Source organism: Balaenoptera acutorostrata, chromosome 19 (assembly GCF_949987535.1).
Source record: "Balaenoptera acutorostrata chromosome 19, mBalAcu1.1, whole genome shotgun sequence".
Taxonomy (NCBI): Eukaryota; Metazoa; Chordata; class Mammalia; order Artiodactyla; family Balaenopteridae; genus Balaenoptera; species Balaenoptera acutorostrata.
Window position 1 is genome coordinate 59,059,193 of NC_080082.1, and position 25,615 is coordinate 59,084,807.

General features: G+C 49.7%; 2 protein-coding genes across 10 annotated transcripts in view; both read right to left on the reverse strand.

The window, feature by feature from the left end:
- Positions 1-90: 90 nt before the first annotated feature.
- Positions 91-17,170, reverse strand: HSD17B14 (hydroxysteroid 17-beta dehydrogenase 14). The gene is made up of 9 exons (XM_007168260.3): positions 16,621-17,170; positions 16,073-16,111; positions 15,800-15,882; positions 15,214-15,280; positions 11,702-11,793; positions 1,043-1,147; positions 726-793; positions 513-609; positions 91-422 (listed from the first exon to the last, which is right to left on the reverse strand). Exons 1-9 carry the CDS (start codon positions 16,706-16,708, stop codon positions 249-251), a joined length of 813 nt encoding a protein of 270 aa, XP_007168322.1. The 5' UTR covers positions 16,709-17,170; the 3' UTR covers positions 91-248.
- Positions 17,171-17,194: 24 nt separating this feature from the next.
- PLEKHA4 (pleckstrin homology domain containing A4) overlaps positions 17,195-25,615 on the reverse strand; it is a 31,615-nt gene continuing 23,194 nt past the window's right edge. For 8 of the 9 annotated variants that reach the window (XM_007168258.3, XM_057533991.1, XM_007168255.3 and 5 more), the window contains 4 exons: positions 20,570-20,731; positions 18,475-18,533; positions 17,953-18,065; positions 17,195-17,651 (listed from right to left, as the gene is read on the reverse strand). In XM_007168258.3, coding sequence (XP_007168320.2) covers positions 17,389-17,651; positions 17,953-18,065; positions 18,475-18,533; positions 20,570-20,731 — 597 coding nt within the window. In that variant the 3' untranslated portion in view covers positions 17,195-17,388. The remainder of the gene's footprint in view (positions 17,652-17,952; positions 18,066-18,474; positions 18,534-20,569; positions 20,732-25,615) is intronic. The other variant, XM_057533990.1, reaches the window with a different exon arrangement.

Genomic DNA, 25,615 nt, shown 5'->3' on the forward strand with positions numbered 1-25,615 from the left:
ATGCGTGGGGCTGGGTGGGGCGGGGGGACGGGGTCCTGGTGTGGTAGGACTCATAAAGGGCCGAAAATAAACGTAATGATGGCTTCCTCCTTCTGGCTGCAGAGCGCTTTTATGGGAACCTGTGCGGTGGTTTGGCACATTGGTAAGTGGGCTTATGTCTAGAGTTGGGGGGGAAAACTGGAATTTGGGAGACTGAGTTTTGGGTGGGAGAGCCCTAGTCAGGGAGGCCCAAGTGGAAATGTGGGAGATCACGAAGGGATGGTGGGGGCCTCCGCGGGGGCGCCCCGACCTGCCTTGCACCCATACCCCAGCTCCGCACCCCCAGTCACTAGCAGCTCAATCCCAGTGCAGAAGCTGGCTTCGGAGGCCAGGAACACAGCGGCAGCCCCCACCTCCGCTGGCTGGCCCATGCGGCCCAGGGGCTGGGGAGAGACAAGGGGAAAAGGAGGGTCAAGAGGAGCCACCACCTGACCGCCACCCCCATGCCACCTGGCCCTGGCCCCCACCCCTACCTGGGCCAGCGTGCCCTCTCGGATTGTGACTGTGGGGTCAGGCGTTGAGGCTGCCAGCTCTTCCCACAGTGGGGTCCAGATGTTTCCTGGGGAGATGCTGGGGTGAGGCAGGAGAGGGGGTCAGGGAAGTCTGCCGCAAACACTGCCTCTTGGGCTCACCCGCAGTCTTCCCAGCTCCCCCAGGAGACTCTCAGCCCACGTGGAGCTGCTCACCAGTTGGCACGGACACCATATTGACTCTCATCCAGGGCCAAGGCTTTGGTCATGGCTGTTACTGCCCCCTGCAGAAGACGGGGCATGGAGAAAGTTCAGACCAGAGAAGATGAGGTTCCTTTTGTCCTCTCCTCCCAACCAGGGGGCATCAAGCAGGGGCATCAGAAGAGGGAAGTCACGCTCTCCCTGCAGGTTTCATTGGGCTGCACCAGGCTCTGTCTCTTGGGAGACCCTTGTATAACAACATGTCACAGGTGGCGGCCATGCCTCAGGTCTGAGGCTCCTGAAGGAAGGGGCAGGGTACCTCAGTGGTGTACCTTGGTGGCCACATAGGGAACCGCCTGGGACTGGCCAATTGCCCCGACCAGGCTGGAGATGTTGATGACATTCCCCCGGCTCTTGCGCAGGTGAGGGAGAGCGAGCTGGGGAGACAGAAGGCAGAGTAAGCCACCCAAGCCCCTGGATCTCCCCCCGCCCCGTTGAAATGCATCCTGATGACCATCTCCCGGGTATGCTCACTAGTTGATCTGGGTACCTGTAGGGACAGCAGCCAGGGTTCTGGGTGCACCCTCTCTGGTTTGCCTCAGGGTCTCTGGGTCTCACCCCTTAAGGAGTCTCTCCTTGTCTGGAAGGGATTTTTCTGTCTCTTCTACTGCCTGCCTCTCTCTCTCTGTCTCTGCCTCCCCTTTCTGTGTCCTTGTCCCCCTCTCTCAGGGTCCCTGTGTCTCTCTCTCTAGGCGTTTGTATATTACTCAAAACTCCTGTCCATAACAAGATAGGAAAATGCAAGAGAGCCCAAGATGGCTGCATATTTTACAAAAATGTGAGGAATCTCTTTTATCCGTGGAGAGGAAGATGGTTTCTCTGAGTTTTAGGGAAAGCTCTGTGGTCAGAATGTGCCATGGGAAGACTTCATGGAATGTACTCCGTATTCTGCCACCAGAATTGGCAACCCCTGGCTATCCGGAGGTCCCTAAACTAACTCTCAACTCTTTCCCTCTCCCTTTCCTTCTCTCTCCCTCCCAGTTGGTCTCTCTGTTCTTCCATTACACATGACCTTGAATAAACTCAAATTCTATCCCTCCCCTTGCTTGCCTTGGGCAAGGACTGTTCCTGCCACGAAAGATTAATGGACACAAGCTGGCTCACCCAAGGGATACTCAGAATGGGAAGCTAAATTAGCTCTCTCTCTCCGGTTCACCCCACCAGCTCTTTCTAACCTCCACTCCCTCAGAAACGGCCTCCACCCTGTCCCCAGTGCTGTATCTTCAAACACTCCCCAAATTCCAACCTCAGGGCCTTTGCATTTGCTGTTCCCTCTGCTCAGAATGTTTCTCCTGACATAGCATGTGACTCACTCCTAGGGTGACCAACTTTCCTCAGTTTGCCCAGGACTGAAGGGTTTCTGGGGACATGGGACATTCAGTCCACAGTTTCAGGGCTAAAGTGGGACAATACTATCCCCTCAGCAACTTCAAATCCTGTTCAAATGTCATCTTCTCAGTGAGGATTCCCTGACTGTTCTATTTAAAACTGCAACCTGCCTACCCCTGGGTCCCCAGCCCTCTTCCTGATTCCTTTTCCCTGTGTCACACACCTCCTTCTGACATGCCATATATTTTTCTTTACTTACTCATTTGCTTATTCTGTGTCTCTCCCACCAGAATGCAAAAACCCACGAGGGACGGTTGGAATTTCTTATTTTGATTCATCCCCCGTACTAAGGTGTCTGGCACATAGTAGGTGTTCAATAAATATCTTTGGCATCAATGAATGAAATTTATTGAGGATCTATTATGTGCCTGCCCCTGTTCTCAGCTTTTTTTTTTAAAATAAATTTATTTATTTATTTCTGGCAGCGTTGGGTCTTCGTTGCTGCACGTGGGCTTTCTCTAGTCACGGTGAGCGGGGGCTACTCTTCACTGCAGTGCGCAGGCTTCTCATTGCGGTGGCTTCTCTTGTTGCGGAGCATGGGGTCTAGGCGCGCGAGCTTCAGTAGTGTAGCACGCGGGCTCAGTAGTTGTGGCACGTGGGCTCTAGAGCGCAGGCTCAGTAGTTGTGGCACACGGGCTTAGTTGCTCCGCGGCGTGTGGGATCTTCCTGGACCAGGGCTCCAACCCGTGTCCCCTGCATTGGCAGGCGGATTCTTAACCACTGCGCCACCAGGGAAGTCCTGTTCTCAGCTCTTTACACAGATTAGCTCATTTAATCCTCACGACAACCCCAAAATAAGGTCTAGTCGACAGCCCCTTCCTCCAGGTGAGGAGACCAAGGAGCGAAAGGGTGACTGATGCTCAGAGGGTCACATGATCGGTCACGAGCCAGTATTTGTGGCTTGGCCATCTGAGACCAAAACCCATAAGCAAATAAAAACTTCTGACAACTTGGGACTTCCCTGGCGGTCCAGTGGTTAAGACTCCACTCTTGGGCTTCCCTGGTGGCGCAGTGGTTGAGAATCTGCCTGCTAATGCAGGGGACACGGGTTCGAGCCCTGGTCTGGGAAGATCCCACATGCCACGGAGCAGCTGGGCCCGTGAGCCACAATTGCTGAGCCTGCGCGTCTGGAGCCTGTGCCCCGCGACGGGAGGGGCCGCGATAGAGAAAGGCCCGCGCACCGCGATGAAGAGCGGTCCCCGCACCGCGATGAAGAGTGGCCCCCGCTTGCCGCAACTGGAGAAAGCCCTCGCACGAACCGAAGACCCAACACAGCCAAAAATAAATAAATAAATAAATAAATAAATAAATAAATAAAAATCAACTAAAACTTTAAAAAAAAAAAAAAAAGAAAGAGGATAGGTCAATTCTTTAAAAAAAAAAAAAAAAAAAGACTCCACTCTTGCACTGCAGGGGATACAGGTTCGATCCCTGCTCGGGGAGCTAAGATCCCACATGCCTGGCAGCCAAAAAACCAAAACATAAAACAGAAGCAATATTGTAACGAATTCAATAAAGACTTTAATAATGGTCCACATCAAAAAAAAAATTTTTTTTTTAAAAAAAAGAAACTTCTGACAACTTTAATTGTTCTCCTCCCTGCCTCCCCTCGCTCTCACCAGCTTTGAAACCCTGCCTCCCCAGGCCCTGCCCTGGCCATATTTCTCTCCTTAACCCTCCTCACTCCCTGCCCAGCTGTTTAACTCCCTGCCCTCCCCCACCCTGCAAAGGTGAGGTCCATGGGGGCTGAGACAGGTTTATTCACCACCCTCATCCCAGCACTGGGTACACAGCTAGCGTTCAATAAATATTTGTCCCACACTCCTTGTGGCCCCTTTCCAACCCTAACCCAGGCATTCCTTGGCAGGTATCCTCCCCCACTCCTCCTGCCAAGGTCGCCTGTACCTCTGTGTAGCTGCATCAAGGACCTGCTGGTAAGAGACCTGCTGACTCCCTGTGTCCCTCCTTCCCTTCCTCCCTTCAGACGACCGATTTGAAACAGCCTGGCTCGCTCAGAGGACTCCTGCAGGCTCTCCCTGGCCTGACTCCAGGTCTCCTAAATGTTCAGGTTCCTGGGTCTGCTTCTCGCTCTCCACGCCCTGCCATGGGACCTCCCCCCTCACACTTTGCTGGGTTTCCACCAGCATCTCCTAAATCTTCCCTGGAGCCCCCTTCTGGAGCTCCTGACCTGGCCCCCTCGGGCATTTTCATCTCCATGTCTCGAGTGCAAGACTTACCCCATTGTCTCCCCCTAAAATCTGCCCCTCTTCCTGGTTCCCAGCCTCTGACATGGGGCCTGCTCCCACCCAGTTTCTCAAGCCGGAGACCCGGGAGATCTGGGGGTCTTCTGGAGCCTCCCTCACCCTCAATTCCTCATCAGACCCATCACCAAGGAGCTCTTGAATCTCTACAATTCCCTCCGCCTCGTTAATTCATTTAACAAACATTTCTTGAGGATATATTATGTGCCAGGTACTGGGGTAAATGCTGGGGATACTGCAGGAAACAAGACCGGGAGAGATTTCTGCCCTCGTGGAGCCCAAGTTCCATGGGGAGGCAGCAAGAAACAGACACAAGTGCACTATGGAATGTTCTAGAGTGTAATTAGGGATATGAAACAAGAAGGAGAGCAGGAGGAGGGGGAATGGGAGTGTAGTGCAGTTTCAAACAGGGTGCCCAAGGGAGGGCTTTGGGAAGGTGAGATTTGAGATTTTTTTTTTTTCATTCTTTTTTTTTTGGCCTCTCCTCACAGTTTGCGGGATCTTAGTTCCTGGACCAGGGAATGAACCCGTCCATGCCCCCTGCAGTGGAAGCATGGAGTCTTAACCACTGGGCCGCCAGGGAAGTCCCAGATTTGAGCATTTTGAGTCCAGGTGTGAGCTGTAGGCATTTCTTAGAGAAAACCATGCTGGGCAGAGGGAACAGCGAGTGCAAAGGCCCTGAGGCAGAACAAGGCTGGGTGTGTTTGGCAGCAACGAGGCCACTGCGGTGGGAAGTGAGATCAGAGGAGCAACAGGGGCCAGAGTGTGTGAGGCCTTGAAGGCCACCTCTTCTCACGTGCACAAGTGCGATCATCTCCTGATACGAATTCTCACCCCACTTTGCCCACAGATTTGTTCCTCATACAAGAGACAGAATGATCTGTTACTGCTAATGATCTGTTAGTATTAATGGGCTCACATCACTTCCTTGCTCAGATATCTTCTATAGCTTCCTTTTGCTCTTGAGGTCAAGACCAGATGCCTCAGCATGGCCATCCAAGCCTGATATATCTGCCCCCAACCCCCTCCTGTACCACCCCCTTCACTCACTGCACTCAGCACCTTGAGAGCTCCTAACTCTCTCCCACGGCCAGGCCTCTGCACAGGCTGTTCTCTGCCAGGAACAGCTGCATCTCCGTGTAGCTCCATCAAGGACCCACTGGACTCTTAATGGCCTGATTCCCTCCCTGTGCCCCACCTCTCCACTAGTTAATGTCATTCATGTTTCACTTCCTCCAAAAAGCCTACCCTGACCCCCAGAACCAACCAGCACCAGAACACAGTCACCCATATAAACTCGTCTCTTGTTTATTTAGTAACACTTGGCTGCCCCATGACTATAAACTCCACAAGGGCAAAGACCACGTGGTGTGTCTCCAGCACCTACAAATGCTTGGTCAGTCTTTGATGACTAAATAGATGAACGAATGGATAGGTCTCTAAGAACCAATCCAGCTCTGAGAGTCTACAATGGACACTCCTGTGCTCAAACATCTTCTGTGATCCCTACTGACAAGATCTCATTTCCTTAACTATATAAATATCCCTAATTCCTCTGTTGTTTTCTCTAGCCTAGGGAATGGCTAACTTTGGCTTGTGTCAGAATCCACCAGGGAGGCCAAAGACCCAGAGATTCTGATTCAGGAGGCCTGGGGTCCCAGAATCAACATTTAAAGAGCTTTCAAGGGACATTGGTGGTGATGATGATGATGGTGATGAAGGTAATGATGATAATGATGGGGGGATGATGGCAATGATGGTGAAGATGGTAATGATGGTGGTAAATGATGATGATGATGATGATGGCAGTCATGGTGGTGATGGGAATGACGGTGATGATGGCGATGATGGTGATGTTGGCAATGATGGTGATGATGGTGGTAATGGCAATGATGGTGAAGATGGTCATGATGATGGTGGTAAATAATGATGATGATAATGGTGATGGCAGTGATGGTGGTGATGGTTACAATGATGATGACGGCAATGATGGTGAAGATGGTAATGATGATGGTTTAATAATGATGACAATGATGGTGATGGCAGTCATGGTGGTGATGATTATAATGATGAGGGTGGTGATGGCAGTGATGATAATGATGGTAATGATGGTGATGGTGATGATGGTTATGATGATGATGATGGTGATGACGGCAATGATGGTGAAGATGGTTATGATGATGTTAATGATGATGATGGTGGTGATGGGAATGATGGTGATGATGATGATGGTGGTGATGGCTATAATGATGACGATGGTGATAATGGCAGCAACCTACACATGTTGACAAATTTCTTTACAACAGGCACTGGGATAGAGGCAGGAAGAAGCAGACAAAAGTCTCTGCCCTCTGAAAAACCAAATGCAATCGGCAGACTTTGGAGCTTGGTGTGAACAAACCAACTGTAATAAGACATTTGGGAACAACTAGGTGAATTTAAATAGGGCTTGGGTATTAAATGGTATTAAGAAATTACTGTTAATTTTCTTAGGAGATCTAATAGTAATTTGGTCATGTAAAAATGTCTTAATTTTAATTATTAACAAGAAGTTAAATTTTTTTTTTTTTTTTTTGGTCACCCCACACTGCTTGCAGGATCTTAGTTCCCAGACCAGGGATTGAACCCAGGCCCTTGGCAGTGAATGCATGAAGTCCTAACCACTGGACCACCAGGGAAGACCCCCAAGTGTATTTTTAAGTTAAAACAATATTTGGCTCTCCCTTGCCTCTTAGATGGGGGGATAACTCTGAGGTGCATGTTTCTCGCTGGCTCCCAGAGTGCCCCCAGGGGATGGTGCCCCACCTGGTGGTAACTTGCTTGGTGACGCCCTTCATCAGCTGCCTGGCAACTACTCCCCAGGCTGAAGGCAGCGATTCCTGGGATCGCCTTCCATCCATCCTGCCCTTCAATCCCCACCTGGACTCTGCTTCTGGGGGAACCCCAACTAACACAGGTGTGGCAACGGTACTGTGATAAGAATTGTAATAATCTGAATAAGAAAGTCTCTAGATTAGCTAAGATTATGATATCAATGTTAATGTTACTATGATTGTGTAAGAGAATGTTCTAGTTTTTAGGAAATACCCTCCAAAGCACTGAAGGGTAAACAGACATCATGCTTGCAACTTACTCTCAAATAGAGAGATAGAAGAATAAAGCAAATGTGGTAAAATGTTAACAACGGGGAGTCTGCGTATACAGGACTTCTCTGTATTATCCGGGCAATATTTTGTAAGTCTTAAATTATGTCAAAATAAAAATAAATAAACGTTCTAATCCATTGGTAGTATTTATGAAGTTCTTACTAATGAAATTATATGATGTCCGGGTAGGGGATGGCAGGAGGCAGTGGATAGAACAAGCTTAACAAAATGCTTATAATTGCTAAAGGGAGATGGAGATGGAGGTTCTCCTGTTCTTAAAATACACCCAGGTAGTTTCTGCCCCAGGGCCTTTGCACACTCTTTTGACAAGTGAAACACCCTGTGTCCTACTTCTCTACTTCCTTCCCTCCCATTCAAGGTTCAGCTCAGGGCTTCCCTGGTGGCGCAGTGGTTGAGAATCTGCCTGCTAATGCAGGGGACACGGGTTCGAGCCCTGGTCTGGGAAGATCCCACATGCCACGGAGCAGCTGGGCCCGTGAGCCACAATTGCTGAGCCTGCGCGTCTGGAGCCTGTGCCCCGCGACGGGAGGGGCCGCGATAGAGAAAGGCCCGCGCACCGCGATGAAGGGCGGTCCCCGCACCGCGATGAAGAGTGGCCCCCGCTTGCCGCAACTGGAGAAAGCCCTCGCACGAACCGAAGACCCAACACAGCCAAAAATAAATAAATAAATAAATAAGAAAATCCTTTAAAAAAAAAAAAAAAAGGTTCAGCTCAAACTTCACCTTTTCCCTTCTACTTCTCCCAGGATTCATTTGCCCAATATGTATCTCAGAGACTGCAAACTGAGTGAGGTGGATTGGCCGCAAGAAACAGAATGGGGCAAGGTTCACGATAAACAATAATACCTTGCAGACAGTAAACTCTGTGCCAGGTATGTTCTAAGGGCTTTGTGGGTATTTAATTTAATCTCATTCAATTCTCAGGACAACGCTGTAAATAAGCTACCACTATTAGCCTCTTCTACAGATGAGAAAACCTAGGTGCAGAGAGACTGAGTATCTTTCCTGATGTTACAAGTAGGAAGTGACAGAGAACCCAGGCAGGTGGACCCCAGATCTAGACCCTCATGTGAGGCTTCTGCACCAGCCACTCACAGGTAACAGAGTCAGGAGGCCAAGGAGGGAGAGCTGGGGATTGGGGTACAGCGGGGAGCCAGGCCACATTTAGCAGACTGTCGCCCTTGCCATGGGTCCAGTTGGACAACTTTTCAAGAGAAACCAGAAATCCAGTTGTTTGTGAGAAATTTCTCTCTTTTTAAAAATGCTGGCAATTAATGAGGGAGGGAGAGAAAGAAACACACACACACACACACACACACACATGGGAAACCCCTGGTGGTCCAGTGGTTAAGGCTCCGTGCTTCCAATGCAAGGGGCTCAGGTTCGGTCCGTGGTGGGGCAGCTAAGATCTCACATGCCGCTGGCATGGCCAAGGAAGGGAAAAAAGAATACACACACACACATACCCTTTACGGGCTGTGGTGTGTGCATGCCTTATTGTACAGAGGTGCCAATCTTTATTATTATTATTATTATTGTTTTGGCCACGTACCACTGACTTGCGGGATCTTAGTTCCCAGACCAGGGATTTAACCCGTGCCCTCCACAGTGAAAGCGCGCAGTCCTAACCACTGGACAGCCAGGGAATTCCCAGGAGGTGCCAATCTTAGAAGGTGAACAGCTGGGGACAGGAGCCAGGGTTGATTGGTTGAGAGACAGATTATCCAACTGCCCGGGGATATTTCACCTGGATTTCGGATGAGATCTGGGGAAGCACCTGAGCTTCTCCACACAGGTGACCCCTGACCCACTCCATGCCCCTCTCCCCTCTGTTTACATTCGCTTTCCTGAGCTCCTCTAGCCTCAAGCTGGTGCGCTCCAAACTGATGTCTCCAGGCCTCAACCTTTGCCCTAGACCCATGGCCCGCACGCAGATGTCTGGGCGGCATCTCTCACTCGACAGCCCCCCACCCCGCCTGCTCCTCCCCGGGCTTCCCCAGGGCAGCAGATGGCAACGCCCTCCTGCCGGTTGCTGGGGATTGGGGTTGGGGGAAACAAACAAACAAACAAAAACCCCACCCACTCCTTTCTTTCTCAAGTCTGCCGCCACATCTAGTCTATAAGGAAATCTTAACAAGCCTACATTTAAAATGCATCCAGGGATTTCCCTGGTGGTCCAGTGGTTAAGAATCCGCCTTCCAACGCAGGGAACTCGAGTTCGATCCCTGGTCAGGGAACTAAGATCCCACATGCCACAGGGCAACTAAGCCCGCGTGCCACAACTGGAGAGCCCTAACACGGCAACTACTGAGACCATGCACTCTGGAGTCCCAGCACCACAACTAGAGAGAAGCCCGCAAGCAGCAATGAAGAGCCCGCTCGCTGCAACGAAGATCCCGCGTGCCACAACTAAGACCCGAGGCAGCTAAATAAAAATAAATAAATAAATAAATAAACAGAAAAACTTATGAAAAAAATGTATGCAGAATCAGACCATTTCTCACCAAATCCACAGCCACCAGCCTGGTGGGATCCAACATCACCTCCTCTGGCCTGGACCATCCCATCGTCACCTCCTCACTGGCTTCCTGGCCTCTGCCCTTGCCCCCCCACTTTGTTCCCCACGCGGCCACCAGATGGCACCAGATCCCACTTAACAGCAGTTCGAGTTCCTCTGCTCCGAACACTCTATGGCTCCCAGCTCAGACAGTGTCAAAGCCAAGTCCTCTCCGTGGTTTACAACACCCAGCACGATCTGCCCTCAACTTCCAGCCTCTCGCTGCCTCGTCTGCTTCAGTCACGCTGCCTTCCTCGCTGTCCCTCCTACACGCCAAGCATTCCCACCCCAGGGCCTTTGCACTGGCTGTTCCTCTGCTGGACTGCAATTGCCCACATACCTCCTTGGGGTCTTGACTCAAATGTCACCTCTTAGAGAAGCCTTCTGACCACCCACCCTGTCTAAAAGAGCACACAGATTCACACTTAAAAAAAAAAAAAACCTTATCTAGTAAAGATCATACTGAATTATTTTATTTATGAGTGAAATAATGATAACTGAGATTTGCTTTCAAATACTCCAGAAAAGGTAAAGAAAAGAAAAAGCGAGGAGTCAACAAGAAGCAAGAATGACAGAATGGGGGCTTCCCTGGTGGTGGAGTGGTTAAGAATCCGCCTGCCAATGCAGGGGACACGGGTTCGATCCCTGGTCCGGAAAGATTCCACATGCCGCGGGGCAACTAAGCCCGCGCGGGCGCGGCAACTAAGCCCGCGCGGGCACGGCAACTAAGCCCGCGCGCTCTAGAGTCCGCGCTCCGCAGCAAAGAGAAGCCACCGCAATGAGAAGCCCACATACTGCAACAAAGAGTAGCCCCCACTCGCCACAACTGAAGAAAGCCGGCGCGCCGCAATGAAGACCCAACGCAGCCAAAAATAAATTAATTAAATAATTATTTTTTAAAAGTATTATAATGGGGAATTCCCTGGCGGTCTAGTGGTTAGGACTCTGCGCTTCCACTGCAGGAAGCAAGGGTTCGATCCCTGGTCGGGGAACAAAGATCCTACAAGTCCCGCAGCGCAGCAAAAAAAAAAAAAAGTATTATGATGATAAATTAAATAAATAAGTAAAAAGCACTTTGATGAAAATAAGTTGTTATCGTAGAGAACGAATATGTACATGTAGGTGCCGTATGAGCAGGGTAGTCAGGAAAGGCCTTTCTGAAGAGATGGTATTTGAACTGAGTAAGTAGGAGGCGATTTTGGGAAGATTCAGAGGAAAGGCATACAGGTAGAAGGAGATACTCTTTGCTCCTAATAGCTATTCACTGGGTAGCAAAGCTGTAACTGTCTATTACTGATTCCTTGTCCTAACTCCTTTCTCCAGATCCTTAACATCCCCCACCACTACCACCACACCACTTTGGAAGGTTCTGGAAGGTTCCTAAGAAGACCGGGCTATGTAGCAACACAGGTAGCTTTGGCCAGATGTAGGGATCTGCATGCATTTCTTTTCTACAGAAATGGAGTCCTTCTGGAATAAGATCAAAGCAAGGCACAGAAAACATTTGGCTCTGAAACAAAGTGGGTCTGACAATCTCACTGTCAGGCGGCTGCTCACCGTGGTCAGGGTGTACGTCCCCAGCAGGTTCAGCTCCAGCAGCTGCCGGAAGCCCTGGGCAGAGGTCTCCTCGGGCCACTGCGGAGGTGGATCTAAGGGTGGGGGTGGAAGAGAGAGAGAGGAGAGGATGAGGGCCATGAAGACAGGAGAGCAGGGAAGGGAAATAGGCACTGCGGGGTGCAGAGGGGAGGAGTGGCAGACAAGAGGGTCAGGGGTCCTGAAAAGGAAAGGAGGCTGCATAGTGGTTACTTAAAAAGTCGTCTCAAAATTGGATTAAGAAGATGTGGTTTGTATGTGCACTTGGAATATTAGCCTTAAAAGAAAGAATGAAATATTGCCATTTGCAGCAACATGGATGAACCTAGAGAAGAGTATGCTTAGTGAAATAAGTCAGAGAAAGACAAAAACTGTATGATATCACTTATATGTGGAATCTCACAAATAATACAAGTAAATATATATGCAAAATGGAAACAGACTCAGATGTAGAAAACAAACTTGTGGTTACCATAGGGGAGAAGGAACGGGAGAGGGACAAATTAGGAGCATACAAACTACTGCAGATACAAACTACTATGTATAAAGTAGATAAGCAACAAGGATATATGGTATAGCACAGGGAATTATAGCCATTATCTTGAAATAACCTATAATGGAATATAGTCTGCAAAAATACTGAATCACTATGGTGTACACCTGAAGCTAACATAAGACTATAAATTAACTATACTTCAATAAAAAAAATTAAAAGGAGCAGGGACTTCCCTGGTGAAGCAGTGGATAAGACTCTGCGCTCCCAATGCAGGGGGCCTACGTTTGATCCCCGGTCAGGGAACTAGATCCCACATGCATGCCGCAACTAAGAGTTTGCATGCAGCAACTAAGGAGCTGGCAAGCGGCAACTAAAGGAGCCCTGGAGCCGCAACTAAGACCTGGTGCAACCAAATAAATAAACAAATATTTTAAAAATTAAAAGGAGCAGCAAAAGAAAAAACAAACAAACAAACAAAAAACCAGTCTCAAGACCAGAAGGCCTGGGTTCAAATCTTAGCTCTGACACTTCTTGGCTGTGTGACTTTAGGCAAGTCACTTTGCCCCTCTGTGCCTGTTTCCTCATCTGCAGAATAAGGATAACACTTTGTTCTCAGGCTTAGAAATTTCACAAGTCAATATTTGTGCCTGACACTTAGTACTATAAATGTGTTTGTTAAATAAATAGAAAGAGGGGACTTGCCTGGTGGTCCAGTGGTTAAGACTCTGCACTCCCAATGCAGGGGGCCTGGCTTCGATCCCTAGTCAGGGAACTAGATCCCACAAGCCACAACTAAAAGATCCCACGTGTTGCAACTAAGACCCAGCACAGCCAAATAAATAAATATTTTTTTAAAAAATAGAAAGAACTGGGTGGATGGAAGAGGGACAGACAAATCAACATTCAGAAGAAAAGAAGCAGGAAAGATAGGAGTAAGAACAGGAAAAAAAAAATAGAAACTGGGAAAAATGGACCCTGAACCTTCCAAAGGCTTTAAGAGTCAAAGTGGATGAAGGGACAGAGAGATGGGAAACAAGACAATGGAAAGTTAATGAAATATTGGATTATTCCTCCTGGAGACCCAGGGCTTATGGCCTTGCTTCCTTCAGAGAACAGTTCAAACATCTTCAGAGAATCCACCCCAAACCCTCTGTCCAAAACAGCCCTTGCCATTCTCTAAGCCCTCAATCAGATTTATTTTTCTTCATAGCCTTTATCACTACCAGACATGCTAATATATACAATCAATTCTCCTTATTCGAGGCAGCTGTAGTCCACAAAGTCACAGCGAACACTGAATTAGTGACTATTGACCCATTGCTCCTAGGGGAAATACATATATATATAATATTACATTATAACATATACATGCTATTAACTGAAAGTTAGTGTCCCCCCCCCCCCAAATTCCATATGTTAAAATCCTAACCTCCAATGTGATGGTATTTGGAGGTGGGGTTCTTTGGGAGTTAAGTCATGAGGATGGCTCCCTCTTGAATGGGATTAGTGCCCTTATAAAAGAGACCCCCGTGAGGTCCTTCGTTCCTTCCATCATGTGAGGCCCCAGCAAGCAGGCCCTCACCAGACACCAAATCTGCTTCTGACTTGATCTTGGACTTTCCAGCCTCCAGAACTGTGAGAAATAAATGTTTGTCATTTAAGCCACCCAGCCCATGGTATTTCTGTTATAGCAGCATGAACAGACTAAGACAGGACATATATGTGTATGTATATATGTACATATATGTGTATGTATATATGTACATATGTATATGTATACAGTTATATGGCTATCTAACATAAATATTATAATCTTAAATCCTAAAAACAACCCATACTGGCAGACTCTATTTTATTTATTTTGCAAATAAGGAAGTGTTAAGTGACTTGCCTGAGGCTGCCCCATTCACAGATGCCAGAGCTGGGATTCAAACCCATCCAGCTGGCCCCAGAGGGAGCTCCTTACAGACACTGCCCTCTCCCGTCTCCGCCTCTGGGCATCTCTCTGTTTGAAAGCTGAACCCAGAGGGCAGAGCATCACCATGTTTGACCTTAGCTGGGAACATGTGCTACGAGCAACCCAAATTTTTGCCTCTCTGCGCATGTCCGTGAATACCGGGAAAGCGCAGTGAGTACTGATTCTGGGGTTACAACCCACCTTGCAAGGAGGTGAGTTCGCAAATACGGAATCCGCGAATAATGAGGATTAACTGTATCTGTCTTTTATTGTCTATTTCCTTACTCTACAATGTGAATCCCATGAGGACAGGAATGCTTGGTCAATTTTGTTCACTGCTAAATCCCCAGTCCCTAGGACAGAATGTGGGGCATAGTAGATGCTCAATAAATATCTGTTGAAAGGATCAAGGACACAGAGAGAAAAAATGCACTAGTATCTGCCGTCTCTAAATTCTTATAACAAGAGAAGGGAAGTGCAGCCCAGAGAGGGTAAGTCAATTGCTCAAAGTTGCCCAGCCAATAAGAGAGGCTTCTTTCTACCATGGCCTTGCTGTGTGACCCCAGTCCAATCAGTTCACCTCTCTGAGCCTCGGTTTACCAATGTGAGGCATTCTTATGAAGGGTAAGCATGAAGCTGATGGCAATTTCCCTTCAAAGCCTCCACACCAAGCCCTATAGACCATGTGTAGAGAGTATATCTTCTCAGTCATGGAAAAAGAGAAGGGCCATCAGTCTCACTTCATAGATAAGAAACTGAGGCTACAAGATGGCAGCTATTTGCCCAAGACAGTTCCGGTAATTATGAGGCTGAGCAGCTACACTATTCAATACTCACAATGACCCTATAATGATGACAAGGATGGTGATTTTCATTTTAGAAATGTAGAAACGGATGCATAAAAGGGCTAAGGGCACAGGCCTGGGGGCACACAGCAGGGATGGAACAGAGCCAGCATTGGGGTGGGAAGCCAGGAGGTGGGTTGACACCAGTGGAGAACAGCCCTCAGGACTCATGACTCACGGTAGCCAGCGTTGTTGACTACACAATCCAGGCGGCCGAAACGGTGGATGGTCTCAGAAATGAGGGTCTGGGGAGAAAGATATCTTGTGAGCGAGCAGTGCTGGCACCAGGCCTTGTGGAGCCGAGGGTCCCAAAAGCGAGGTGAGGACAGGAGTCACAGCTGAGGGGCCAGAGACCAGAGGGCTGGTGACATTCACACTGTGGTCACTACTCCAGAGACCTGGGGCTGCGGTGCAGGGGCAGATGTCAGAGATACTGGCTAAAGAGGACTAGAAACCCTGAGGAAAGAGAAAAACTCTTACAGAAAGAGACCCACTGTGAGGAATTTATTTGTCCCAATCCACATGACAGGTGTGACAAGAGCCTCGAAGGAGTGGGAGATAAAGGAGAATCTTCCCAGGAGACACAGGACCTGGCCGGCAGAGTTAGGGAAAGCCTTGAAATGATACTGAGCTGAAACCTCTGGGACGGGTACAATTTAGCCAGGAGAAGGGGGAAAGGCAGAGGGAACAGCATGTGCAAAAGCCTGGGGCGGAGTGGAGAAACAATTGGAGATACCGGGGGTAGGGACAGAAAATACGCTCACCCTCACATCTTCCTCCTGAGTCACATCACAGGGCAGAAAGACAGTGCCAGGAAGCTCCCGCTCCAGCGCCCGACCCCCGGACTCTGCAGGAAGAGAAGGGCTGGGGGTCTGGACTCCTGGGTCTGAGGGAGGAGGAGGCTGGGGACCTGGTTTCCTGGGTCTGAGGAAGGAGAGGGCCAGGGGTTTGGACTCCTGGGTCTGAGAGAGGAAGGGTCTGGGGGCTTGGACTCCTCCTGGAGGGGTGGGAGTGAGGACTGAAGGACCCTCACTTACCATCTTTGTCACAGATAACCACTTGGGCACCGCTTTCCACTGAGGATGGGAAGAGAACAGGTTACCCCAGCACAGGCCTTTGCGAAGCCCTCTGCTGCCCTCTAGTGGCCACCTGAAGTTGGGCCGTTTCCCACTATGCTCCCCTCGTGACCCCAAAGTCTCATGATAATCCCCTAGGACAAAGGGCAGAAGTTTTGACACATATTCTCCTTGGCTGCTCCAGGTGCTTGCTGGAGCTGCTGAGCCTCCATCCCTGGGTTCCAGAGTAAACCCTAAATCTGCAAGAGGCATGTTCCCCCAAACCACCCGTTTTGTAGCTATTACTGAGACCCGCAGAAAGGGAGTCAATGGCGTTTGGAAATCCGCCAAAATCTCAGGCCCCAGGCTACCACTGCCTATCTTTTCATTAACTTTGCAAATGGGATTTTATAAGATAAGAATCTAGATTCCAGTACAGAAGATACTTCTTTCCACACCCATTAATTATCCCCCCAGGGTCCCTCCTCTCCCAGACTCCCAATATTCAGAGCCAGCCAGACCCCACTCACCGAAGGCTCGAACGATCCCGGCTCCGATGCCGCGCCCGCCCCCGGTCACGACGACCACCTTCCCAGCATAGCGCGTTCCCGTTGCCATTCCGCGTGAGACTGTCTCTCCCTCTGTCACTCACTCCAGGCTTCTATCCACCTCAAAGTCCGGTGAGGTCGTGGGGTCGAACGGTAAATAGGGGCTGGATCCTGGAAGCCCGGCCCTGGGGGGCGTTGCCAGGAAAGCCAGAAGCCTGGAAGGTTGGTCCCAGCCCCGTCCTCCCTCAGACCCAGAGGTCCGGATCCCCAAACTCCTCTTCCCTCAAACTCAGTATTCCTGGCGTCTGGCCCCCTCTGCCCTCGGACCCAAAACTCCAGGTCCCTAGTCTTCTCTTCTTTCAGATCCAGGAATCCGGGTCTCCAGCCCCCTCCTCCCTCAGAACCAGTAATCTGGACCCCGAGCTTCCTCCTTCCTCAGACCTACAAGTCCGAGGTCCTTGTCCCATCCTCCCTCGGGGCCCAGAAGCCCACGACTCCGGCTCTACCCCTCAGAGACACCAGTGTAACAACCTCAAACAGACAGAAAGTTCTTGACTAAAAGGTCAAAGTTTTAATCCAAACCTGGACAAGTGTTGGGAAAACCAAACTTTGGCCATAGAAACCCCTCCCCTTCTAGGCCACCTGAGGGGACCAGATCACGCCCCCAGGTTCCCGGAGAGGCTCCAGATCTCCGGGAGGTACCTCCAGGCCACGCCCTCACTCTCTGATTGGTTGCCACTTTTAGGCGGGTCAGAAGCTGGACTGCAGCAGAGTGACTCGAAGAGGCCACGCCCCCTCGTCTTGGGTTAGGGCGGGAGGGGCGATCCCGGAATCCCACGTCGGCTCCCAGGAGGCGGGGCCTGCGCCGCGCCCACTACCTCTGCGGGAGAACCCCGAGGAGCGGGAATTGGCAGCTGGAGGAGATCTTGGGGGGGAGGACACCTGGGGCGGGGGCTCTGACGGAGGCGGCGGGGCAGGGGGAAGAGGGTCTCCTCGAGACTCCAAATTTCCACCTGGAGAGGACGAATGGGGTATGAGAATGGCAAACTCTGGGACCCAGAAGTTCAGACTCCCCCAGGCCTTTCCTCTCAGACCTAGGAGTCCGACCTCCCAGCTCCCTCCTCTCCCAGACCCAGAATTCCTGGACCCTGGGCCCCTCCTTCCTGGGATCTAGAACTCCCAAGCCCTGTCCAGCTCTTTCCTCATAAAGATAAAGGATTCCTCAGACCCCTACCCATCAGCACCTACGATTCCAGGCCTCCGACTCCCTCTTCCCTAAAACCCAGGAGCCCAAAGTCCCCAGCCCATTCTCACCTGTCATCATTCTGTGCCACTGCGACGCCTCAGTGGCCAGGGCTTGAGAGAGGCTGAGAACTCGCTCCCGGTGCCCTTCGGATGTCGGCAAATAAGGGGTGGTGTTCCTTGGACTAGAAAGAAAGAGATTTGGGGAAGTTGTATAATTAGCCGGTACAGTAAGGACCACAGTGCCCCGCGTGGCCTTCTGGGAGTTGTAGTCCCTAGCACGTGTCTCTAAAGGATTTTAAACTGGGCGCGACCCTCTTTTAAAAAGCCCGCGTGCATTGTGGGATTTGTAGTCCGGTTGCCGGAAATTTTCTCTGATTTCCTGATGGAGGGGCGGAGTTTGATATCGACCAAGGAACTGCAGTTCTCACTGCGAACTAGGGCTTTCTGATTCCTCAGGAACTCAAGCGTCTCTAAAAGACTCTGCGATCTGTACTTTAGTACTCACGAGTACTCAGGAGACATTAATAGCAATGCTACTCTCCTTCCCTTTGCTGATTTCCCTGCTCCTTGCCCCGATCTCCAATTCCTTACCTGCTCCAGGACCCCGAGCTTCTAAGCCATTTCTGGGCTCCTGAGTGTCCCAAGACAGGCTGCAAAGGAATTGGGGCATTAGAATTCCTCATCTGGAAGTCCTCATGTTCTCATTTTGAGGGTGAAGGGGCTCAGAAAGGGGATAAAACTGCCCCAAAGACACTGCCAATTTTTAACTTTACCTGAGCTCCTGGAAAACAAGGGGAGTTCGGAAAATCACCGCCCGCCACCCCCCCCCCCAGCCCTTTTGCATTCTGGTAAAAGGCTTACTGCAAAGAACCCCTCTTCTCTATATGACTTAGATAAGACTGATGAAGTAAAATTGCTATTTTAAGACAGGACAAGAAAAATTAAACATAAAATTCTCTCTGTGTGCTTGAGTCTCCTCCATCCCTCCCTAATGTGCAGCGTGCATCTGCATTACACATTAACCAGAGCTCCTCAGAGATGGCAGTGCCTGCTCTATCGTAAAGATCATTTTTTTTCCCCTTTCTTTCAACACTACCAATGTAACTTCTTAAAGGAACAGTATTCTTTCCCAACTCTGTAGAAGATCATGGTGACTTGCTGCTGGCTTTGTATGTTCTTCCCTAGACTATGTATCCTTGGTGAACTTTTTATGTAAAAATATCAGTATGTCATTTTTTTTAAGTTTTTTTTTTTTTACATTTATTTATTTTATTTATCTTATTTTTTTTTGGCTGCACTGGGTCTTCGCTGCTGTGCTGGGCTTTTCTCCGGTTGGGGTGAGCAGGGGCCATTCCTGTTACGGTGCACGGGCCTCTCACTGCTATGGCCTCTCCTGCTGCGGAGCACGGGCTCTAGGTGCGTGGGCTTCAGTAGCCATGGCATGCAGGCTCAGTAGCCGTGGCACGCGGGCTCAGTAGCCGTGGCATGTGGGCTCAGTAGCTGTGGCATGTGGGCTCTAGAGCGCAGGGTCAGTAGCTGTGGCGCATGGGCCTAGTTGCTCCGCGGCATGTGGGATCGTCCCAGACCAGGGCTCGAACCCGTGTCCCCTGCATTGGTAGGCGGCTTCCCAACCACTGCGCCACCAGGGAAGCCCATCAGTATGTCATTTTGATGTACGATCCTTTGTCTGGAAAATGGATATGAGTGTGCCTTTTGACTTCTAACACATGGAACAGTTCTCAGAGCGTTCTGAGAGTCTGTCTTCCAGGTTATAATCCTGTTTGGCTCAAATAAAATTCCCTTTTTTTCTTGTTAACTTGTTTTTAATAGAATTTTCATCGACAAGATTCACAGATGACCCCCCCCACCCCGTTTACCTGTGACAAGGCCAGAAACAGACCCTCCAAATTCACATTCCTTTTGTCATAAATGATTAGCTGAACTCTTTGTCCCCCCCAAACTAGCTAGACATAGAGATAAATGTTTGGTGTTCAGCTGACTTGAGATGCTCCCTGTTTACAAAAACAATCCCAACTGTAAAATCACCCCACTTGTCTAATTCCTCCCTAGAAAAGTCTAAGATGAAACCATCCATGGGGAACTCCCTGGCAGTCCAGTGGTTAGGACTCTGCGCTCTCACTGCAGAGGGCCCGGGTTCAATCCCTGGTGGGGAAACTAAAATCCCACAAGCCACTGCGCAATGGTGTGGCCAAAAACAAACAAACAAACAAAAACCCACCAACAACAAACCAACCAAACAAACAAAAAATACCATCCTGCCCGGACCACTCTGATCTTTGGATCTAGAGTCCTCTCCCCATCACCATAACGTGAATAAAATCTATTTCCTTACTTGATCAATTTTTCTTCTTTTCATTTTGCCTTTGACAACACATAGTAACTGAAAAGGAAAATTGGGCTTCCAATCCAGACCTGTGACCCCCACCCCCTCCCCGAGGAGGGAGAATGCTGGTGAGGTGGAGATGTTGTCTCTGGCCCACCCTGTCTTCCACCGATAAGGGAGCCAGGATGCTGATTTCAGCACAGGTACAAGCGGGGTAAAATCTGGAAACCTGTTCTGGGTACAGAGGAAGGAAACATCCCCATTTTACAGAGAGGGAAACTGAGGGTCCAACTAGGAACTAAGAACCCACTGCTGCTTCACCGCCCCACCCGTTTCCCTCACTTTTTGTTCTGCCTCAGGCTGGCGTCCGGCTGGGGACAGTGTCCTCCCCAGAGTGAGGAGCCGGGGGGAGGCTGGGCGAGGGAGAGGCCGTCCATACTCCTGGTGTCTGCGCATTCTCTCCAGTTGCTCCTGAGCACTCATCCGGGGCCGGGCCAGGGGGACCTGGGGAGATGAGAAACACCGCGATACTCCAACCTTGGCCTCTGTTTTCTCTCTTCCCTAAACCTCTCAGCCCCCTGCCTTGCCCTTCCCAATAAGTTCACCCCGGATCTCGAGGGCTACTTCTACACCCAGAGCACAGGCTGTCCCTCTGCTGCTCAAGTCCTTCCATGGCCCCCAAGCGCTTTCAGGACAAAGGCATTGGAGGCCCCTTGTGGCCTGGTCCCTACCCACCTCTCCAGCCTCAACTCCATCAGCTGCCCTGTTCAAACCCGAAGCCCCAGACTGACAAACACCCGCACTTCCCTGGACAGATCAAGTCTCTTTGCAGTGGTAGTCAGGACTCCGGGTTGCTTGTGATTAAAAAAAAACAAAAAAATACTCTGAATCAGCTTTGAAAACATTAAAAGGAAGAATGAGATTTATTGTGTAACTAGATCGTCAGGAGGATCACTTTGGGTTTGTCTGAGGGAGGACTTTACAAGCTCTCTCTCGCCCTCAAAACCAGAGGGAAGAGACACACAGGGAGACTGTCATGTGACAATTGCAGTTATGCTGCCACAAGCCAAGGAACTTTACCAGAAGCTACCAGAAATATGGTTCTGATGACACCTTGATCATGATCACTTACTTATAGCTTTAAGAACTTAAAATGCAAGAGGACAGAGATAAATCAAGGAGGAACTTGAACTTGAACATTTGGAACATCCGCAGCCTATGTGTATTGCAAGGAAGCTTGTTCTGAAGAGAACACCAAGGGTGTGTCCGGAAAACCATTTGCTGAGAGATTAGGCATGTGATGATGTGTGGACCCAGTAAACCAACTCAGTAGAAAAGCTGCTAAGTCAAACTGAAGGGGACAGAGATGGGACAAAATGAAGGAAGGCTGTCAGACATCTGGGATGCTACAGGCAGGAAACTGGCCAATAGAGCTGCAAACGTGTTATCCTTCCGGAAAGGGGGTAATTTGGACACAAACATGCACCTAGGGAGAACGCCACATGACAACTGAAGTTATAATGCCACAAGCCAAGGAACGGATCCCTCCCTAGCTGCTTCAGAAGGAGCATGGCCCAGGACTTCCCTGGCGGTCCAGTGGTTAAGGCTCCAAGCTTCCACTTCAGGGGGCGCAGGTTGGATCCCTGGTCAGAGAACTAAGATCCCACATGCCGTGCAGCGCGGCCAAATAAATAAATGAATTAAATTAAAAAAAAAAAAAAAGAAGGAGCATGGCCCTGACGACACCTTGATTTCAGACTTCTAGCCTACAGAACTGTAAGACAATAAATTTATTGTTTAAGCAAAAAACAAAGGGGATGAGGGTGGGGAGAGAACTCTCCACTGCAGTCTCCAACTAGAACATTCTAGGCAGACAGCTTAGATCTGTTGCTATTGTAGGACCAATCACTGCAGTTTACTCTACTTGACTCTGATTTGGTCGATCCTGAGTCACATGCCCACCTGTTAGATACATCATGGTCCCTGTAAATTGACCCTATGTCATTTATTTCTTCATGGCAGGCCAGACCAATGACCCGAAAGCCTGCTAGAGCCAAACTGAAACTTTTACACATCTCTTGTTTCAAAGATAGCTCAAGCAGACGGATATTTTTAGCCATTTAGAGCCTGCCTGCTTTGAATACTCCGTGAAGCTGTACCCAGCATCTGCTAGCCATAGGTAAGATCAACCTGTAGCTATAAAAGCCCCCAACAGGGGAATTCCCTGGCGGTTCAGTGGTTTTAAGGGCTCCGCGCTTCCACTGCAGGGGGCACGGGTTTCATCCCTGGTCGGGGAGCTAAGATCCCGCATGCCTCGCGGCGGGACCAAAACAAACAAACAAAAAAAGCCCCCAACAGGCTGCTGCCCTTAGGAGCTCTCTGACCCAGAGACTCCCCTCTGTGCTACTAAGCACATCACCTAGACCCTTAAGTCCCTTCTCTAATCTCCTTCTCTCCTGGGAGTTCCCTTGTCCCGCCCCCCACCCCCTCCTGGGCAGTGGCCCCCAAGCAGTAACCTCTGGAGGGTCTCATGCTGTGAGGGACTTCTCCCACAGGCAAATCTGTCAGTGTGGACCAACTAAAGCTCTGTGTGCTACTGCCACCTAGTGGTCATATCTTTTTCCTTGATCAGCTCTGAAATACCTAGAACCTTACACCACCCCTGGATGCTGGCCGCGGTACGGCTGAGGGATGAGCCATTCCCAAGATTAAGTGTTATTCGGCGCAGCTCCAACAATCCATGTCCTTTATACACACCACTGAGAATAAAGTTCCTCTCCTCCTAAGAAAGGACAGATTGATTACTTGGTTTCCACGGATAATAAGGAAGCACCAAAAATGCTTTTAAACTTATTCGAGGGGATTTCCCTGGCTGTCCATCGGTTAAGATGCTTCACTGCAGGGGGCACAGGTTTCGTCTCCGGTCGGGGAGCTAAGATCCCGCATGCCGCGTGGCACTGCCAAGGGAGGGGGGTGGGGGAAAACAACACCACCTATTCGAACAAGCAATCGTAACTGGCATCCCCGGAACCGCGCTCCTGAAAGCCAGACAATCAGCGATGGCCCCGCGTTTCTGAAAATCAGGCAATCAACAACAGACACAAAGTTTCCACATCTTAAAGTCGAACAACTCCTAAACCCGAAAGTCCACCGGTTTCCGAGCTCTACGCCGTATGACGTCAGCTCTCCGCTTTGCTCAGAGCGACTGTCTCTTACAAGAGGTCTGTCTTGCTTAAGCAAGTAATAAATTCAGCTTTGTTTCCGATACAGAGCTGCAGCTTCTGAATCCCCTCCATGCCTTTGCGTACATAGCCTGTTCCCTGTTTGGAGTACTGTTTCCTGCATGGCCAAACTTTTTTCATTCATCCAGACTCACCTTACCTAACCTTTAAAAGGCTTCCCAATGCTCTGAGCCCGCCTAGGAAATGGCTCATCCCTGTCGGATGTGTATGAGGATTGCATTCATGCCTCTCCCCCATCAGACTCCAGCATCAGGACTAATTCATGGCAGGGCGCCCCCCCAACACCTTCCACAGGGGCTGGTCCCTAGAAGACCAGTATGACAAGCAAATAAGGGAATTCGGGATTTCTTCCGGCACTGGCCAAAGTTTAGGGAGAAGGGGAGACATAGCAACTGCTCCTGTCACTCTACTTGGATTGGTCATCTGCTGATGGCTTAGTGGGCATCGGAGTGGTCCTGCCAAGTCCATCAGCCATACTTTTCCTGCCGGACCCCTTTGCCAGTTTCAGGATGGGGGAAGCCCCAGAAAAATAGGGATTGTGGTGCAGAGATTCACTACACGGCAAGCTCGTAAGAGTAGGTCCTTGAAAACAGGGACTGGTCTGGGGACCTCGCCTTGTAGAGCCTGGCAGTCAAGAAGGGTCTGAGGAATTCGTGGACCTGAACTGAACAACCCTGCCGTTGGCAGATGGCATTCCAGAGGTCAGAGCTCTGTGCTCCCAACTGACCATGTGCGGTTGTATGGGGTTGCTCACTGCCCAAGGGCTAAGCCCTCCATTGACCACGCCAGGTTCCGTCCACTCAGAAGGGGGCGCCTGTCTCTAATTCACAAAAAGGCATTCTGTAGGCTAGCAGAAGCCCTAGCTTCCTAAATCCCCACCTCAGTCTGGACATTTGCACTAGCTGTTTCCCTGCTTTGCCAGAGATAAATTCTAACTCAATCTTCAAGGTCTGTCTGCCTCCAGGAAACCATCCCCAACATGCCCAGGCTGCCTGGGAGCTGTCCCCTGAAGTCCCCCAATGCCTCGTGCTTTCCCCATCTCAGCACACGCCTCTGCCTGTTCTGATAGTACTTGTGTCTGAGGTTCCTGATGCCTGGGATCTGGCCTGATTCAGTTCAGGAACCCCAGTGGCCGGACAAAACCCAGTCCACAAGAGGCCAAGGACCACCCCAGCACCAATGAGAATGGCAAACTTGTTGGCTCCACCTTCAAAGTCAGTTCCCCAAATCTCTTATCTGTCATTTCCAAAAAAAACACAAAAATCTGAAACTGACATTTGTTTTTCTAAATCGGTGCCAAAATGCACCCAGTGTTCGTGATGTGAGGCATCGCCTGAGTCACACCCATCGGGCTTCTGCCGTCAACTGCAATTTTCTTGCTTGGTGTTTTGTTTTGTTACTTATGACTTCTAGTTTAATTGCTCTCTGAAGGTGTCAAAAAGAGCCAAAGATCGCCCCAAAGAGAGTGAAAAGAAACAGAAGCACCTGTCACTTCCAAGAGCTCAGAAAGTAGAATCACGTCAGGAACAGGATTGTGGAGCCTCTGCAGGGACATCTCACTAAATAGGACCCTCAAGATGTGATGTGACACAAACAGAAAGACACGTTGCGGAAGTTTTACTGGGACAGTGACACCAGGAACTGATGACAAGTAGAGAAACTCTGCAGAGGGCAAAACCTGGAGACCCGGACCCTGTGTTCATGAGGAAGTAACTGGATGCCCCCTGAATGGCCTTTGGTCATGAAACAAGCTAGAACATTCCATGAAGACCAAAACATTGATCCTGAGCATCAGCTGGCAACACTAAAGAAGGATATGATGTCAAATATTTTAATACCTGGGTGGCAGAGCATCTGCAGGTCAGAAATTACAAATGATGAGTTTGCTAAGATAACAGCTGATGAAAACTGAGTTCTGAAAAAAATGTATATGGTGGATCAAAGAGCTCCATAATGTCGCTGTGCTCCTATAAAAATGTCACCGAGGGAATTCTTTGGCGGTCCAGTGGTTAAGACTCTGAGGGCCCGGGTTCAATCCCTTGCCAGGGAACTAAGATCCACAAGCTGCACGGTGCAGCCAAAAATAATAATAATAATTGCCAACAGCAATGAGAGATAACAATGACAGGCTTGAAGGATGCCAGGC